The sequence below is a fragment of the Montipora capricornis genome, chromosome 8 (assembly GCF_036669925.1).
Source record: "Montipora capricornis isolate CH-2021 chromosome 8, ASM3666992v2, whole genome shotgun sequence".
Classification (NCBI taxonomy): Eukaryota; Metazoa; Cnidaria; class Anthozoa; order Scleractinia; family Acroporidae; genus Montipora; species Montipora capricornis.
The window spans coordinates 45,842,231-45,859,730 of record NC_090890.1 but is presented as its reverse complement, the minus strand read 5'-3'; the positions used below and the strand labels follow the sequence as shown (position 1 = coordinate 45,859,730).

General features: G+C 40.5%; 2 protein-coding genes across 2 annotated transcripts in view; both read right to left on the bottom strand.

Moving 5' to 3' along the window:
- Positions 1 to 2,747, bottom strand: part of LOC138014065 (PE-PGRS family protein PE_PGRS26-like) — a 6,687-nt gene extending 3,940 nt beyond the window's left edge. The window contains exon 1 of the mRNA XM_068861094.1: positions 1,438 to 2,747. Coding sequence (XP_068717195.1) covers positions 1,438 to 2,179 — 742 coding nt within the window. The 5' untranslated portion in view covers positions 2,180 to 2,747. The remainder of the gene's footprint in view (positions 1 to 1,437) is intronic.
- A 7,951-nt stretch (positions 2,748 to 10,698) lies between these two features.
- Positions 10,699 to 17,500, bottom strand: part of LOC138060047 (coiled-coil domain-containing protein 40-like) — a 23,848-nt gene continuing 17,046 nt past the window's right edge. The window contains exons 13-17 of the mRNA XM_068905729.1: positions 16,281 to 16,401; positions 15,382 to 15,470; positions 14,821 to 14,942; positions 14,115 to 14,251; positions 10,699 to 11,161 (exon numbers count right to left, since the gene is read on the bottom strand). Coding sequence (XP_068761830.1) covers positions 10,910 to 11,161; positions 14,115 to 14,251; positions 14,821 to 14,942; positions 15,382 to 15,470; positions 16,281 to 16,401 — 721 coding nt within the window. The 3' untranslated portion in view covers positions 10,699 to 10,909. The remainder of the gene's footprint in view (positions 11,162 to 14,114; positions 14,252 to 14,820; positions 14,943 to 15,381; positions 15,471 to 16,280; positions 16,402 to 17,500) is intronic.

Sequence of the window (17,500 nt, the reverse complement as noted above, 5' to 3'; positions counted from 1 at the left end):
ATGCGCAATAACAATGGTAGACATTGATAACGAGCCAGTTATTCGCCCTTAAAAATGATAAATTCTTGGGAGGCAAAGGCGCAAATGATGCCAAAGATTCTTTGAAAATCCTGGCTACACCCCTGGAACCAACTTCGGTCATTCTCACGAATCCAACAGTAACGACTTTACACTTACAATACAAAACTTGTTGATCAGTTTAAGACACTTTCCGGGATTATTTTCTTTATAAACACTAAGCAGTGTGATTGATTATGAAACGTTTCTCTCCTAGCCAGAGGAAGACACCTTGCGAAAGTCTCTTCAGGGCGAGGTTCTTTTAAAGTTATTTTTCTTCTATGTGGCCGAGTTATAGTCCATCAAATGTGGCTAATACATTTCATTACCCTGACATCCAAACACCTTTGTGCGTAATGCTTTGACGCTTTACGCTTGAGTAATTAAGTATTGGACTTGCATATGCATTACACATGATTTTGCCACTTTAATTTGAAGACGAGGAAGGAGAGGTTAAATCGAGTTTCAGCGGAAGTATTATGGAGGAATGGACAGACGCCCGCAATTCTAAAACTGATATTGGTCAATTTCCGGTAAATATCACAAACGAATATATTTGAGGAGCAGAGTGTAAATGGTTTTCGGCACGTTTCACCGAGGAAAATTGATAAGATACCCTTTTGCTTACAGAGTGACTAAATACTTTGTGAATACATAAACTACACATTATCCATGATTTCTGTTGGTACAATCGGGTTGTATTGGTTCACATGTCGTGTTTACGCTGAATGTGTTCATGCAGGATTGCTCATCTTGCTGAAATTTATCAGTGCAATTAGCGCGTGATAATCCACCGTGACGGTTTGATATAATAATCGTGCGAAACAACATATCCATTTTATCCTTGATCCCCGTTGAGGTAGAAACATGAGAGAAGTAAATCTCAAAGGGATATTTTCTGAGAGATTTTTTTTGTATAGTTGCTTATAGGCGCGTGTGATTTCTAAAGTAATTTATTCTTTACTTGTTTATGACATCACTCAAACTTCCTGCTTTAGATTAACATGGGCGAGTCGTTTAGCTCCGAAAAGAGGATCAAAAATTAATTTCGTTAACATTTTAGAATTATGCTAAACTGCAAGATTTCCAAACTGTCAATGGCCTCACAAAGGACCCTTAGTACTTTTTGCAACAAAAATCGCCTAGCAATATCAATTGAAGCTACAAAACTCTAAAATTTTTTGATGGTGAGTTTAACTTCCTGTTAATATCCATAACCCCCTTTATCTCAAAATATAAATAAAAAAGTACGCGAAACAAAACTAGACTCTGAAAACGGTCTCAGTCACGTCGAAGACAAAGTCCGTCGTGTCTTGGTCATCCCATTTACAGAACGATACTTTGGGAGGTGTTTCTTTTCGTAAGTGTGTGAAAGAATACCTGTTTTCCCGCCGTATGCTTTAGCCAGTCCTGGGAAGGAACCGTGGTCAAACTTGACCGAAATCCTCCCTCCTGCACCTCCTCCTCCGGTACCCGATCCCATCCCTCCAGAAGCCAGCAATCTTCCGTTTCCATCGATTTCATAGCAATCTATCGACACACCGCCACCACTTCCCCCTCCGCCATTCGAATTCTCTTGTGCACGTTCCCCATTCACTTGCACTGTGCCGTCGATTATAAGTTTGCGAGCGTAGATTCTCAGAAGTCCGCCCCCTTTTGCTCGTGTATTGGAGTTTGCACCACCCCAACTCCCGGCCTGTGCAACGGCGAACGCGTTACCGTAAGTTTCTGCCTGTGGCAATGACAGAGGCGTGTTTGAGGCAGCACCAGCTCTTCCTCCAAAGCTTCCACCAGAGCTGCTGATGTTCCCGCTAACGCCGGCTCCTGGATTATTCGTACTGTCTCTGTTATAATCTAGGAGTATTATTGCAGTACTTTGAATATTAAACGTCTGCGACACGTTGAAGTAATGCTGTGAGGACAACGATGTCGTCTCCAAAAAGACTTCCGTACTGATGGTCAAGCTCTGGTATGAATGTATCCCTGGTGCAAATTTACACGGAAATGTAATCACTGCGTTGATACTACTGTTACAGGTGGACAACGCTGTTTGTCCAAGGTGGAATACTGAAACCAGTATAACCACAAGTGTGAAAGAGTCTCTCATGCGATGTCTATTCATGATTCACTCGCAGCCAGCTAACTAGTCCAGTTGTGTATATGGAACCTTCATTCATGCTCATACAGAGCAGAGTATCCAAATCTCTGAAAGAGAAACGTTTCTCTGAAGTAAATCAATATTTCCAAGTGAAACTTGATCAACAGTGTCGAGTTTGTTTGTACTTGTCAGACGGCAAATTTGTATTCAGCAACGTAGCCCGAGGTGTAATTATAATAAATCTACGTTCCAAACTCAACCGTCCATGAATCAAAGATCTTGACGTTTGCGGTTAGACAAACTTGACTTGACACTTTTCGAGTTACTAAATTTTTTACCAAGTCATCGAGGCCGTGAAGAAGTAATTTCACTGCCGGAATGCATGATGCTGAATAATGAAACAGTGATGTGACGCAACCATGTACCGCGTTTTTGAAGGTAAGTTACGCAACCAAAAATGTAGATTTACATATACGACAATACCCTCATTAACAGAAAGATTTTAAAAGTTCCTTGTAAATAATGAATTATTCAGAATTGGAAGGTTCGGCATGAGCACGTTTTCCGTTTGCAAAATTTCGCTGTTGACTGATTTCGGAATGAAAGATCCGCGGGGGGGGGGGGGGGGGGAACTCCCATATAAAAAAGATGGGAGTACTCGTCAGAAATTTTGAAAAGAACCCCTAAGAGGTACCAAGATCCTGTCTTGTAGGCGTGGCATGAAATTTTTTTCACCTCTAACTGGAAGAGGTACCAAATTATGGGTTTTAATTAGGCAAAAATAAAAATTAGTTAATTGTGAAATGTCTCCTGTCATAATTTTTTGGCTCGATAGACCTTATTCATAAATGGCGGTCAATTTATAATTCTTTTGTCGAAGTGCAAATTAGCCCACCAAGCCTCGATACCATACAGGGAATTGAAAAGAATTCTTGCTCTAAAATGAGGCTTGGTAGGCTAATTTGCACGTGGACAAAAGAATTATAAATGCGACCGCCATTTATGAATAAGGTCTATACCCTAAAAGGTACCGCATAAGCTCCCTCTGTGGACCTTTTGAGGCTGAACACCCTAGAGGCGGCGAAATACGAGATACAAAAAACCCTAAGCTTGGCGCGCAACATTGTTTCGTTGCAAGTTTGGGTCGATGTTTCCCGTTTTTCCCCTTGCATGATCAATTTGTCGCGCAACAAAAACATTTGTTGCGGGTTGAAGAAAGTTGCTGCGAAAAGTAGAGCGCGGGTCTACTCTGAGCAACAAATTTTGGCTTTGTTGCTCGTTTTTCATCAAGCTTACAACTTGTCGCGCAACAAATGTGCTCGTGTACTAGCAAATCAACCAATCAGCGCCCTGCATTTCTTCAACCCGCAACAAATGTTTTATGTTGCGGGTCAAGTTGATCACGCAAGGTGAAAAACGCGAAACATCGACCAAAATTTGCAACGAAACAATGTTGCGCGACAAGTTGAGGGTTTTTGTATCTCGTATTTCGCCGCCTTAAGAGGTACCAAAACCACTTTTTAACCCCTAAAAGGTTAAGAGGTACGACGAGCACCCCCGTCCAGCTCCTTTTCACACAACCACGAATTCCGTCACGCTTGTCAACTATTCTGCTGGCCCTTCACGCAGGCACGCACGAATTCACGCGTGAATTTACCAGTCAATGTTAAATAGATCAGTCTTACGTACGGTACGTATATACAGACCCCATGATCTCGTTCTGATTAAAAGGATCTATCGAAAAAAAAAAAAGGAAGACAATAAAGAAAAAGACTTCTTTTTTTTTTTCTAAGGTAACCAATTTGGATTCACAGAACATGCAAGAGGTCGTTTCCTCCTCGTTAGAGCTTTAGCTTACGCTTCGATAGTAGGTCAGAGGCTACCGCCTACAACCTTGGACAAAACTCGTTGGGAAAATGTGACACACCACTATAAAATTGTTATTCCCTAATTTGCCTGTCTGATAATTTTCGGCAAGACAGAGTACGCTGATGCCTTTGCCATGGCGAGCCTTGACACACTTAAAGTCAGGTGCGTTGCTGCCTGTCAGAGGTTCATCATATAATGCGCGGCAACATCCTCCCCTCATGGAAGTTATCCCCATCCCCACGCCCACGTACCATGAGTGTGAATCGTACAAACTCTTGTTCTTAGGTCATCGTCGCTTGATTAAGAAAATAACACAAACAGCGGTGAAAACATTGTATTCCAACGCATTTTTTTATATAGAACTTGACGTTTCGTATGCTAGTCAACACACATTTTCGAAAGTGACCGTTACAATTTTTGAAAACTGTATATACAGTGTATATCGTAAACATTAGAGGTCTGGAACCTAGACTGAGAAAAATGATCTGCAGCAGTACGTGTCTAGACAGTAATAGCTAAAACAACCCGAGAACCATACTTGGCCGTACCAAGTAAATAAGAAAGAAAACTTTATTTAAACACGGAAAATCATCAGTTAAGCTAAAAAGAAAGTAAAAAACACTTTACAAGTGTTTTACATAATTGCCGTGTGCGTTTGAACTGCTGAGTCAGCATTTCTTAGCTATTGGGGTAAATTGTTCCAAGAACAGGCCCCGCCGATGATAACAGAAACTTCGTTTCAGATAATTAGTATTTGGCTTGGGCAGAGTAAGTTTACCCTCTAAGTTTCTCAAGTTATATTCAGCAACTCGTAAACTGAAAAGGCGTTGAAGGTATTTTGGGGCAAGATCAAGAACTGTTTTAGACATAATTAGTGCTTCCTGTTTTTTTTGCGTCGAAGAGACAGATTCTCCCACTTAAGATGATAGAGAAGGAGGTTGGAGCTCTATCAAGGGGTAATTTAGTAATTTCCTTGGCTGCGCGATTTTTGCAGCTTATCACTTGACTGGCCACTTAAGTAGTCTCAGACAGGACGGCAATAATCAAAATTCCGTAATATTAAAGCATGATAAATTTGAAACGCAGTATTAGTATGATTTAACCAAGAAAGCCGCTAATCAATGGTAAGACACAGGAATTTAGTGTGACCTACTCTCCTGATCATTTCGTCATCAATTCGTACATCAACCTCGTCACACTGAGTGTTTAATCTCTGCCTAGATCCAATTATCATTAACACGGTCTTAGCCACATTTAAACTCACCCGGTTGGCTCTCAGTCAACAGTTAAGGTTACTGCGTTCAGGAGGCATTGCTAGTTTAAGCTCTGTTAAAGTTTTTGCAGTTAGGTTTATATTGGTGTTTCGATTAGCTGGCTGGGAAATTTTGTTATTGATAGAGGTTTTGCCTGGGAATGACTGACTTTTTCTAGCATTTCAACCCAAGCTGGCTGTAGAAACTCTGAAGACTGAGGACGACTAAAAAAAAAAAAAAAAAAAAGGAACCCCTTCCCTCTCCCAGAGAGTAGTCACAAACATACGACGGCTGGTCAGAATGATTGCGCTTGATCGAGGGATTTGGAAGCGCGCGGAATTCCTGGCTGGGAAATAAATTTGATCAGCTGGCTGGGAAACCAACCAATTTTATCTAGCTGGCTGGGAAATTTCTTGTGTGTCTTGCTGGGAAAAAGGAACAGATAATGTTTTCCCAGCAACACTGAAGAACACCTGAAAATGTCTTAATAACATTTATTTTCATTAACTGGGGTATAATAATACATTTTACAACAAATTGGTCGTTGGGTGCCCCTGAAGGGTAAATGATTTCATGGTCAATAGTGTCGAATGCCTTTTTAAGGTCAATGAAAACGACGCCATTCAGAAAACCATTGTCGATGTAAATTAACAGACCAGCTATTTGTCACCTCAAGCAAAGCTGTACGCGGCTACTATGTAAGGAACGGAATTTTTACCATTTTGACTTGCAACTTGATAGCAGTTTATTATCATTTAGGTAATCATTATGATAAAATTGGTTATAGACAAGTTTTTCAGCGATGGGGCGATAACGATTTTGAACCTCTTTTAAAGATCGGTGTCACCTAGCCGAATTTGCATTCTGTTTGCAAATTAATTGGATACATTCCCGTGAGGACTGATTTTGGAGATTTTATAAATATGTCTGTTAGTGAGGGTGAAACAATACTAGCTGCCATTTTTAATAACTTACTGGGGATCTTATCAAGGCCAGTGGCTTTCTTTTCATCAATGTTTTGGGACAGGTCGAGAACAATGTCGACACTCGCAGTTTTTAGAGAAAACGAATTATCAGAGGGCGTCATGATTCAGCGTCAACTTCTCCAACCGGAATATATGGAGCTAGCATTTTTGCAATGTTAATGAAGTGCATATTGAAAGCTTCTTTTTATCGGCGTTATTTATAGTTCTATTGTTGGATTTCAAAAATATTGGACGATTTACAACTACTCCGTGAGCTAAGCTCGTTAAATAAGATCCCAAGTTTTACATGGATTGCCTTTGCTAGTTTCCATAAATCAATCAGGCTTTTTGACACTGGGGTAATGCGTGTTGCGCTATTACTAAAAATAGACGCATGACCCCCGGCATGGACTCAGACAAACATTTGGATCTACTGAAAGGATGCCGGTATGAGTGAGGTAAGCGATAGGGAAGGACAAAGAAGAAAACTTGATAAATCTGTGGAGTTGTTTCTAAAAAGGAGGTAGAATGGTTAGTACTAAACCCTGTTGATGTAAATCGGACTCACAGTATCCAGATAAATGACCATAAATTGCCGAAATCTCTCAAAGAGTTGCAGGAATCAGAAGAGAAAGTCTTCATACCGCTGCCAAAACCATCGTAAGACATCGAGAAATGTAGGCCGCTTGGCTAATCGATTGAACGCGGGAATTCTTAACTGTGAAAACATATGTTTGTGCTCTACAAAAGGTCCCACAGCAGAAAGTTCCTTATGTCCACCAGGATTAACAAGAACTTTCATAAAAGGGAAAGAATTACCGCTTCGAAAAAACAATTTTTTCCCATTCTAGTTTTGAAAAACGCACGAGCCTTTGAATTACGCCTAAAAAATAGAGGATACCCAGGGAGCAGCGTTAAAAGGCATCTCTCTGAACTGAAATTCTTCAACAAAAAGAGTACGGGGCGCCAAATGTAAAAATCTTATTTAAGTACTTTTCCCCTGTATTTTGTGTTATTTATCAAATGTCACAAAAGTTGTCCTGTAATTTAAAAATATTGAAGTAGCTTTGCGATTTATAAAGCAAGGTTACGAGAATTTGCGATTTGTAAATCACAAGATGACGAACTTTGCGATTTATAAATCGCAAAGGTACGTCAATGTGTTATTTATAAATAACACAAAAGAAAAGTATTAAATAATATTTTTACATTTGGCCTTCCACAAAAGAGGTCATGCTGGTCATGCGTTAGATGATGAAAACGTACATGTAACACAATTCTGACTGCGTAGTATATCGCAAAGAACAATTCATGAGAGTTATCTTAGTCAGTGCAAAACAGAAAACCATTTGCGAACAGCAGGAGTAGCGTAAGCCCATCAACACTTTTCCAATATGCCAACCTGTCGACGGAGTAGAATAGGGAAAGGAACTTGCACTATGGTACCATTTCTTTCCAATATCGAACCTTTTTTTGCATTTTCGCAGCAGACCAAGGGCCATTATCGATGCTCCGATCAAGCACGTGGTCACTTCCACTGTTTACACGACTTTACACAGCCCCTCAATCGTTTAAAAAGGTCGTCACGCTTGCCCGTCATTTTCAACCCCCTGCACTTTCAACACCCTTCTAGCAGCTCAATCGTGTATTGTTCTGGTTCTTTCTCGAGAATAGAGCCAAGAACACGGTCGACGTCGCTTAAAACCCATATTATGCCTCATTTCCCTTGTGACCCTCACAGACTGAACTTTATTTGTCTGAGTCACTGTGGGGGTCTATAATTTCATGACGTCATTAGTGCAAAGCGCTATTGGCTAAGACCATAGATATCAAGAATGTTAGACAATGAGGACGAAATATGTGCTGTTGCCTCAGGAAACAAATTGCAGTTACGTTCTAAGTCGCTTCGTTCAGGCAAACGTGAATTATTTTACCCTTAAGTTCCCGTAATAAAAATAAATCATACAAGGAATATGGCAGGATGCGCAAGAGGATCCAAAACACAGTTTATTACATCGTTGACTAAATTATCCGAAATGCAATACAATCTCTTTTTTTTTTTTCAGTTCTTTATAGAAGTCTTCACTTTATATGCGCTAAAATAGAGGAATAAACGCTGCATAATATTACAAACATAAATTCTTAGTTACTTGCAGTCTATTCTCAAGGCTCTCTTCAACATACATAGCCTTGGAAGAGTCGGATTTCCATCTAGCATGTATTTTAATTAAGTAGTCTTTCTTGAATCGAATTACTACTATTTCGCACTACAGATGTAATGCCACCAGATCTTAAACTGTAATCATTAGGGTCACAACCCAGCTTACTTAAGCAAACTCTAAGAATTTCGCTACACCTAGTATAAGAAATCTTACCACTTCTCAGGGTATAGCTTGAATTACTTGGATGAAAGTAAACATCTAAACTATTTTTAATGATCTCTGTGGTAATGGGCTATTTTTAAATTTTAGGTTGTGACCTTTGGCGTTTGGCAGACTCGATAATATTCCTGCAAAAGTCACTATTCAGCGGATTACAATCCACATTGGGAACAAATGAGTGCAGCTGTCATTTAAGGGCGGCATGGGACAAAATCACAGAAAAACTGGAAGTACAAGACTGCTGGACTTCGAACTGATAAATAAAGAGATACGATACCTAAAAGGAAAAGGTATCTCAATGCTTATTTGCCTACTTTTACACCAGTCCAAAAACTTCTTAATAACTCGCATGTAGGAGTTAGCAGTCGCTTCTGCTCTGGATTTCAACATCATGTCTAGAATTTGACTGGCGGCATTGAGGAGAGAATTGAGGAACCTTTCCATGACTTGCTTGAAGAAATTAACTGAAAGAAACAAGATTCAAACTAAAAGGAACAAACGTCATGGTGTTGTTACAACAAGACGGCGAACCCAAAGTGCCGATGAATCAATGTTTGAGCCAGAGCTTGAACCAGTGCCCCATAAATAAAGACAACATTATTTGGCCAGTGCCACGAGATACATAGTCTGTGAACGCAGACGTATTTACGGCTGTCGTTTCTCTCCCCCCGTTTCTCTAGGGGGAGAAAAACGACCGCCGGAAATACGTCTGCGTTCGCAGGCTACACGATGCAAATCATTGCTTCGGCCAGTGCCGCATAAGGTTAGGCCAGTGGGCAGGGAGGCGACGGAATAGATATATAGGAACCGCAAACGTGAATGATGTGAAGTAAACGGCAGAGAGTATAAGTACTAGAAACTGACCAATAACAGCATAGAAGATACAATTAAGGGTGCGGCAGGTGTTTAAGCGAAACAAGCACGACTTATTACGTCGAATACCAGCAGAAAATACATTTAACATCGCCAAGTAGATACAACTCCTTATTTTCAGCGTTGACTTTTGTCCAGCAGTTTCTCAAACTCGTTAAACAATTCGATCGGAGAACCTGGGGACTGATACCAGGTGCCGACCAGGAATCCTGTACTTCTCAACAAATAAACACTCCAAATTATTATTTAGATAATCTCGTATTCGGAAATTAAGATTTGTGCGCACGTACATGTAGATACAGACACCACCCCCTTTCTTTCCATTAACTCTGCGATCGCTTCTGACAATTTCAAAGCCAGATAAATAAAGTTCGTCAACATGAATGGTGGAATCTAATTTAGATTCGTTATTTATAAACTACGAAGAGACTAAATGATTTTGTTACTGATAAATGTTTAATGTTGATTTATGCTTGGACAATATTTTGCTCAGCATTATATTGGTATGGGGGGAGGGAAGACCAATAGACTTTGTTTTTGACTGCATGTCAAATGGCGTTTAAGCAAGAATTTAATTTTCCCAAGATGGTAGTTTTATTTTAAGATAGCTGTTTGCTCATCCGCTAAAACCAACTTTTTTTTCCGTGGAATGAAAGCCTGGACAGAGATAAGGAGACTCAAAACCGTGATCAATCCACCTTTAATAACTTTTCTGCCATTTCGTGCTGCAGTTTACATTTGGCGTCAGTACTGTAACTCGAAACACCATAACATTCCCGACAAACCCTTGCCACGCGAATGAATGCAGTTTTGTCGATTGCAAGGTGTTGCGCACACGCGTGGGTAGTTTCCTTGGACCATGCGGTGAAATAGCCGGTTGACTGATCGCAGCGACGAAATTAGCGAGAGCAGCGTTGTCGCACCGTGCATACACTTCCGGCAACAAGTCGCTGCGGCAAAATATAAATAAACCAATGAAAGAGCGTCATATGGTCCGCCATATTGAATTAGAAAACTAGTTCACATTTCCTCTAGATCACTGCGTGTGCACCGAACAGGCGTCGTGTCCCAGCGACTTGTTTTGTAAGTAGTAAACACGGAGCGACTTGTCGCCTAGTGTGTCTTGGCCTCAATGCCAATGTCTTACTGCCATGTCAATGAACGCGATGAAATTATAAGAGACAGAAAAGGTAACCCGGGTACTTTTTAAATTGTTCACGTTCATATATTTTTGTCTATTAAGAATTTAAAATCAATGTCTTATATACAACAACACAATTATGGAAAGACAAAAGTCAAATGTCAAAAGTGGAAGAAACGACTGAATTTTCTTTTCACTGTGAATAACATCTCTCGTATTTATCACCGACAATGTCTTCTAACAAATTTTATAAAGGGAGGGGATGGTAGCGACTACGCAGCGGCCTCCTCAGGCATGCCCCTGTATCCCAGAGACAAAGTGATTTTGCGCAATGCTGGCTGAGCTTGAGGGAACTCCTGATTTAAGCGGTCAACAATTGTCATAAGAGACTGAAGACGGTCCCGCTGTTTCTGCAATTCGTTTTCAAGAGACTCCGGTGTCTTGCACAGAGGTGTGTATCGTCCATTCTTCAGCTGCGTATAATACTTCAGCTTCTGTTGTTTGGCCACAATGTCCGCTAGATTCTGTGAAGAAAAATAATTGTTGATTAGAAGAGTTTCACTTGAGTCCTTTGGCCGGCAAAAACACCAGGGTAAAGTCTTTGGGTCGACTGTTCTATGTTCAGCGGTGTGATCTTTAGTGAGAAAGAGATTGAGATTGTGTAGTTTGGCGCAAACAAGGTAGATTTATAGTTTGCTACTACGATGAAAAGCTACAATAGGAATAGCTTTGAAGACATTGCAGCAACGAGGTGATGAGGTGCCGAAGCGCAAGTTATAACAAAGAGAACACGCTCTTGTTTATCGAGTGTGTCGCCGGTTAAAGTAACTTTGAGTGAAAGTGCTTCGTTTCGGGTGCTGTTGTGTTAACCCAGGAACCCATGAGCAGGAACTTGCTTCTCCTTTACAAGCCCCATGAGTCAACTTTTGCGCGTAACTTTCTATTTTTAGAACGCCACAAGTTCTTCGGCTCTGCAAGAACTGTTTAGAATGGCCAATCAAGGTAAAGTTATTGTCGAACGACGACAAAAATAGCGCAAAGAATGTATGCAAAATTGTGCAAAGTGATGTAAATATGAGTCTCCGTCTCCTTCTGTAAGATTAGTTCTAAAAATAGAAAGATACGCGCCAAGGTCGACTCAAGAATATAGAGCATGGAGAGGCTCCTACTCATGGGTTTCTGGCAAATATTAAACACTGGTCCCGAGGGAAACAGTTCATTTTGTTTCCCGAGAATCTCAATGTTTCCATTCATTGAAACATTGAAAAGAAAAACTTCCAACGGCAACAGAAACGGCGGTCGTCGGTCAACATTCGCGGGTAACAGTGCACTGTTACCCTCTGACGCCATAGATTTTGCCCTGTTGCACGCTCAGAGACTTTTGGCGGGAAACAGTTTTATTGTTAGATGTGACCTCCAGGTAACCAATGAGAGCGCGCGCTGCTGGGGGAGAATTTTCAGCTATATAACAATACTTCTTGTTTGAGGAAAGGGATTGTAAACACGTACGTGAAGATATGTAATGAGTTCATTGCTCCAGAAACGAAACATTCTGATCGCCTGAGAGAAATGCAGTTTTCAGGTAACACAGTGAAGAGGAGGTAGTTAGGTGCAAAAAGAGGTCAGAAATTAAGGGTGCGTTCGATTGACCGTATTCCGGGATAGGAATACATGGAATAGAAGTTACAAATCCTTCGCTTTTACGGAGATTGATAATGGTAATAGGAAGTCCAATTCGGTCTGTAATCATAAAATCGGACGACCGCGTAGCTGGAGTCCGATTTGTTTAATCACGAGTATTATTACAGACCAAATTGGACGACACGAAGTCCTGTTGCCAATTAATCATAACTATTACAATCCCGAGAAAACAAATGCATTCCTCTTTCACTGTCTAATGTTACAAATTTGTCCATTTTGAAAAATCCCCAGCTTGGTTGGGTGGGTGGTTGTTGCTACGGCTATTGGGCTAAATTCTGTGATTGGTGGATTAAGCTGAGTACACTTAATATGATTGGTTGATGTAACTGTACGATTACTGGTGTCCGATAACCGCTAACTGTCCGATTACACAATAATTAGTGAAAAATGAAGCAGTTAATGCACCAATAAAATTTAAGAAAATTGTAATGGTTATGATTAACATTAAAATTGTTAAACACCTGCTAAAATGCTCCTTTAAACATATCTTTGTTATCCATGTTGCTTCAAAACACCAGACATACCGTTTTAAATCATCAATCCACGTATAGAGTGTTTTCACTCAGGTGATCAGTAAACCTGTTTTTCCAACGAAACAAAAGAAAACGTATGCATGATAATAGAGCTCAATTCCCCAAGGATTAGTTGGATTCAACACCATGGCCGCCGTTCCTTTGTTTAGGGACACCAACATGGCCGCCGTGACGTCACGTGAAAACACTCTGTAGACCCTTTGCATATGGCGCCTAAATTTGAATAACATTTCTAGACAAAGGGTTTTTCACATGAATGTGAGGCTTAGGATGTACATTGCCATTTATGCAAAGGGTCTATTCTTATTCCGGAATTGGGTCAATCGAACGCACCCTTAGTCTTCCGATAGTTCAATGACAAAAAAAATAGATAGCCAATAAAACGTGAGCCCTGGATGGCACAATTTTCGCCGGATTGCGCGATACGCGTGCTTTGCTGTCGCTTCACAAGCTACCTCGCATTTTTTCTGACTTGTATACCTTAAATAAGTGATCACAAATTAACACTGATAACCTTTTTTTCAATGATTACAATTTGCACTCGCCCCACGAGTCGGTCTTTGAGATAATTTATTCCTGCTCGTTTATTCCAAATTGCACTCGAAATCATTTGATTACCTATACAAACATCCTCCGAATGTTTCGGTTACTGGGCATCTGTATAATCTATATTTCAGAGGGGCTGCTCATAGTAAAACTAACTGGAAGATGCAATTTAGGAGTTGGAACGGTAATAACATTACGTCAAAGATGTTTTTCCGGCCAGGAGGTCAGGTGTCGTCATTATTCAATCATACCATGAGATTACAGCAAACGAGGAGGTCAACAGAGGGCAATTCGTCATTCTCCTTCTCAAGCTAATATCAAGGAGTAACTACCGAATACCTTGTCACCTTTGTTTGCATTCGGAGGCTTTCTTTGAAGAACGAGTCAGAATACAATAGGTGCTGTTCTTATGCAAGTACGTGTCACGGTATTCATCAGTCAAGCGATATTTTTCACTTTTAGTGTTTTCATGGGTGGCAAAATAAACTAAAAGGATGTACAAGAGAGCAAGTGGCGAGACAAAGGTTTGGCGAGACACAAAAGGAAATTCTCTCATTTGTTGACTGCGTGGGTTTTGCCGCCCGTTAATTATGGTCGTAATGCAATTGGTTATTTGAGCGTAGCCATTTATCTCGATCGGATTCATTCTGCACCCTAAGGGGCAGTAGTCGATAAAGATACGATTTCTATCACTCACCCTCTGCCTCTCCTCCGATAGTTTGTCTATTTGTACTTCCAATTCATCAGCCCTACCCTGTAGCTGTTGACAAGTGATCTGTTTTTCTTCCAATTCACCACTCACAGCCATTTGCTTTTCCCGCAACACTTGAATATCTACAACCACAAGTTAAAAATAAGCTCAGTGAAGGCGCGGAAATCGTAAGGTTTTCCACCTATGTGTAACTGCTACAAGACTGAGGTGCCGATTAAGGTGTTTTCTTTATTCATTTTTGCATACGACATTTTAAGTTTTAAGGTGGCGTGTGAAAAAATGAATTGTACTGATTACATTTTCACAGTACTGGTTGCACAAGAAAGAAACAGAGGAACCACACGAGGTTATCCTACCACTTTACAAACAAACATAACAAAGACAGGAATCATATTGGGGAAGGGAAATCAATGGGATATTTAGAAACGCTAAGTCGGATGCAAACGAGGTCTTGAAGAACTCCAAACGGCTGATCTGCGAAGTATAGGTTTCCACGCAAAGGCATGCTCCCAAGAGTTCTTTTTCCGAAATCTGGATGTGCGAAATGTGGGTCGAGAATCCTTTCGACCCAATTTTCGCGCGGCCAGAGGACGGAAAAAATCTTTTCGGTGCTTTTCTTTCGCATAGGAACACTTACTGCGGGACAGAAGTTATCGTCGGATTTAAACAAAAAGTAGAGTAAATAACTTGCCCGTATCACATGCGTTTGCATCCTGGTTCGTCTGTTTGATTTTCTTTTTCATCTCCGCGAGTTTTTTCTGGAAGGAACCCTTAGTGTTCGTCACTTTGCCCATCTTTGCCTGAGCGTCACCACTAAAAAGTAACGAAAAAATTTGGAGCGGTTTTAAATGTATTGTAGTGACTTGAAAGTCCCATCTTGACGAAATAACACATACTTGCGCTTTTTCTTGAGATTTCTCTCTCATTGGAGCAAAAAATTTATACACACTCTTCCACGTCCAACTCCGCCACTCTTCCCTGACAAAGTAGTTTTTAGGACGTAATTGAGTGCCCTTTCATGGCAGCATTGAATGGTGTTTTAAAGGTATTAATTTTTTGTTAGAGGTAACGACGCAAGAAACTATAAATACAATCGGAACAGCGTGTAAATTTAGGGATTTAGGGTTTTCTCAATTGTTTGTCGCAAGGAATATGACCCGACGACCGCTTCCTTTTAAGACTGGCTCCTTTTCCCAGCAGGCTAACAGAGGAAGGAATTTTGAAGCATAAACCAAAATCGGTGTATCCTCACCGAGTGATGATGACCTCTCTTCGAACAACAGACTTTTCCATGTCCTGGATCATCTTCTCTTGCTGCCTCATTAGCTGTGAGTAACGAACCTAAATCGGAAAGCACTTTTCATGAATCTCGCAAAGCGTTTCCGTAAAGTGGAATTAAGCGCGAAATATTCTTTCCGACCAATAACATTGCATGGTCATTACATTTGCTGACGAAGCCCTCACCCCACGTGCAGAGCACGCGCAAATCACGCTTTTTGAACTCATCAATATTAACATGGGCCCATGCGCACTGCGGATTCATGCGGTCTTTTGAACAACTGGACGCCTTAGAAATTGATACTAACACATGTCGCATAATACGTTACTTTACATTTTTCGTAATAGCGTCACTAACACACCGAAGAAATTGCTTTTCCCACGCTTTTTTGCTTACCAAATCGCTTCAAATCGATACTAAAGTAGTTCCATAAAAATCCGAAAGATTTTCTTGGAAAGAATAAAGACATGGTAAATTGACCACCGTATGGAACTTTATATGGAACTTCATTTTCACACGATAATGTTTTAAAGCTGAATGGCTTGTGGGGTCGTGCACAAATGAAATCAAATCAAATCAATACATGTCAAATCATACTGGTTTTTGAGGAGAGGGGAAAACCGGAGTACCCGGAGAAAAACCTCTTTGAGCAGAGTAGAGAACCAACAAACTCAAACCCACATATGATGACGCCCGATCTGGAAATCGAACCAGGGCCACATTGGGGGGAGGCGAGTGCTCTCACCACTGCGCCATCCCCGCTACCTAAAGAAATTCCAAAACTTTGCGATAGTCAATTTGCCATGTTAACGCAATCTTACATTACTTTTGAGATGACCGCGTTGATAACGACGATATAATCAAATCCTAACCTGCATTCTATGTATTTCTGCTTTCATGGCTTTGATTTCTCCCTGGCCGTACTCCAGATCAACGGCATTCTTAGCCTCGCGCGCTAATTGAGTCTTTTTCTCCCATAACATGATTTGACGTCTGAGAAAATTTTAAAAGAAAATCATCGTCAAATTAAAGAGGGCAGGTAAAAGTTAAGCAAACAAAGATTTATACCAATTCTCCCCATCCCAGTGACCCAAATTTATTGAATTCTGTCATTTTCATATAATTTGCTGCCATTCTTCTCCAATCCTATTGCTCTCTTTCTCCTGTAGCACCGCACATCTTTTCGTCCCCGTGGTCTCTCCAGTCTCCTCTTTTTGTGCGAGGGAAGTTAGACCCTGGGAACGAGGTCCAGCTGAACCAAGGGTCTATCATCCAAGAGCAAGATTTACCCAAATTGGCCCAGCATCAGAAAAGTGTTTATTTTTAAGCCAAGTTTTGCGAGAAAATGAACAATAGACCAAATGGGCTAATCCAATGCTGTACCCACTTCAAACCCTTTGGGAATAAAACGTTTTGTTCCAGACATTTCCATATCATTTAAGTGTGAATGCTACATTTTATTACTCCACTATTACGCCATTTTACCATATTCGGTCAAGAGAACGCACAAAAATGCGAGACGGTAATATACTGTAGTGTCCCGGTTTTACCGGTTTAGAACGGAGCGAATATGGACGGAACGGGAGTTTTTCAAGGAAAGAAATTGTTTTTAACACGATACAAAGCCTGAGAGTTTTAGTTTGTCATCGCTTATCACTCGTCATTTCGTTTATTCAATTAAATAAAAGACACTTGTCTGTACGTTGTCTGTACTCCTATCGACAACGATATTCGTCATCACAGTGGTCAAAATGTTGAGTCGATAAAAATACAGACAACGCTGAACCACTTTCCATTTGTTTTTTACCACAATATTCAACGACAAAGAACGTTTTTATTTCCAGAGCGTGAACAAAATTATGACACTAAGAAAGAGCAAGCGTTGTCTATAACTTTCTCGCAATATGATTGGTTTATTTCCCAAAATGGCCGTTCCTGATTGGCTATTATATTGCGTGACAAAGTGACGTGAGCATGACGCGTACAGCGTTGTCCAGACTCTTATCGACAACGGCAAATTAGCCAATTAGATTGTGAGATTACAAGCAATTGTGGTAAAATGTTTATTTTGCCGAAAAAAGTTGTTTTAAAA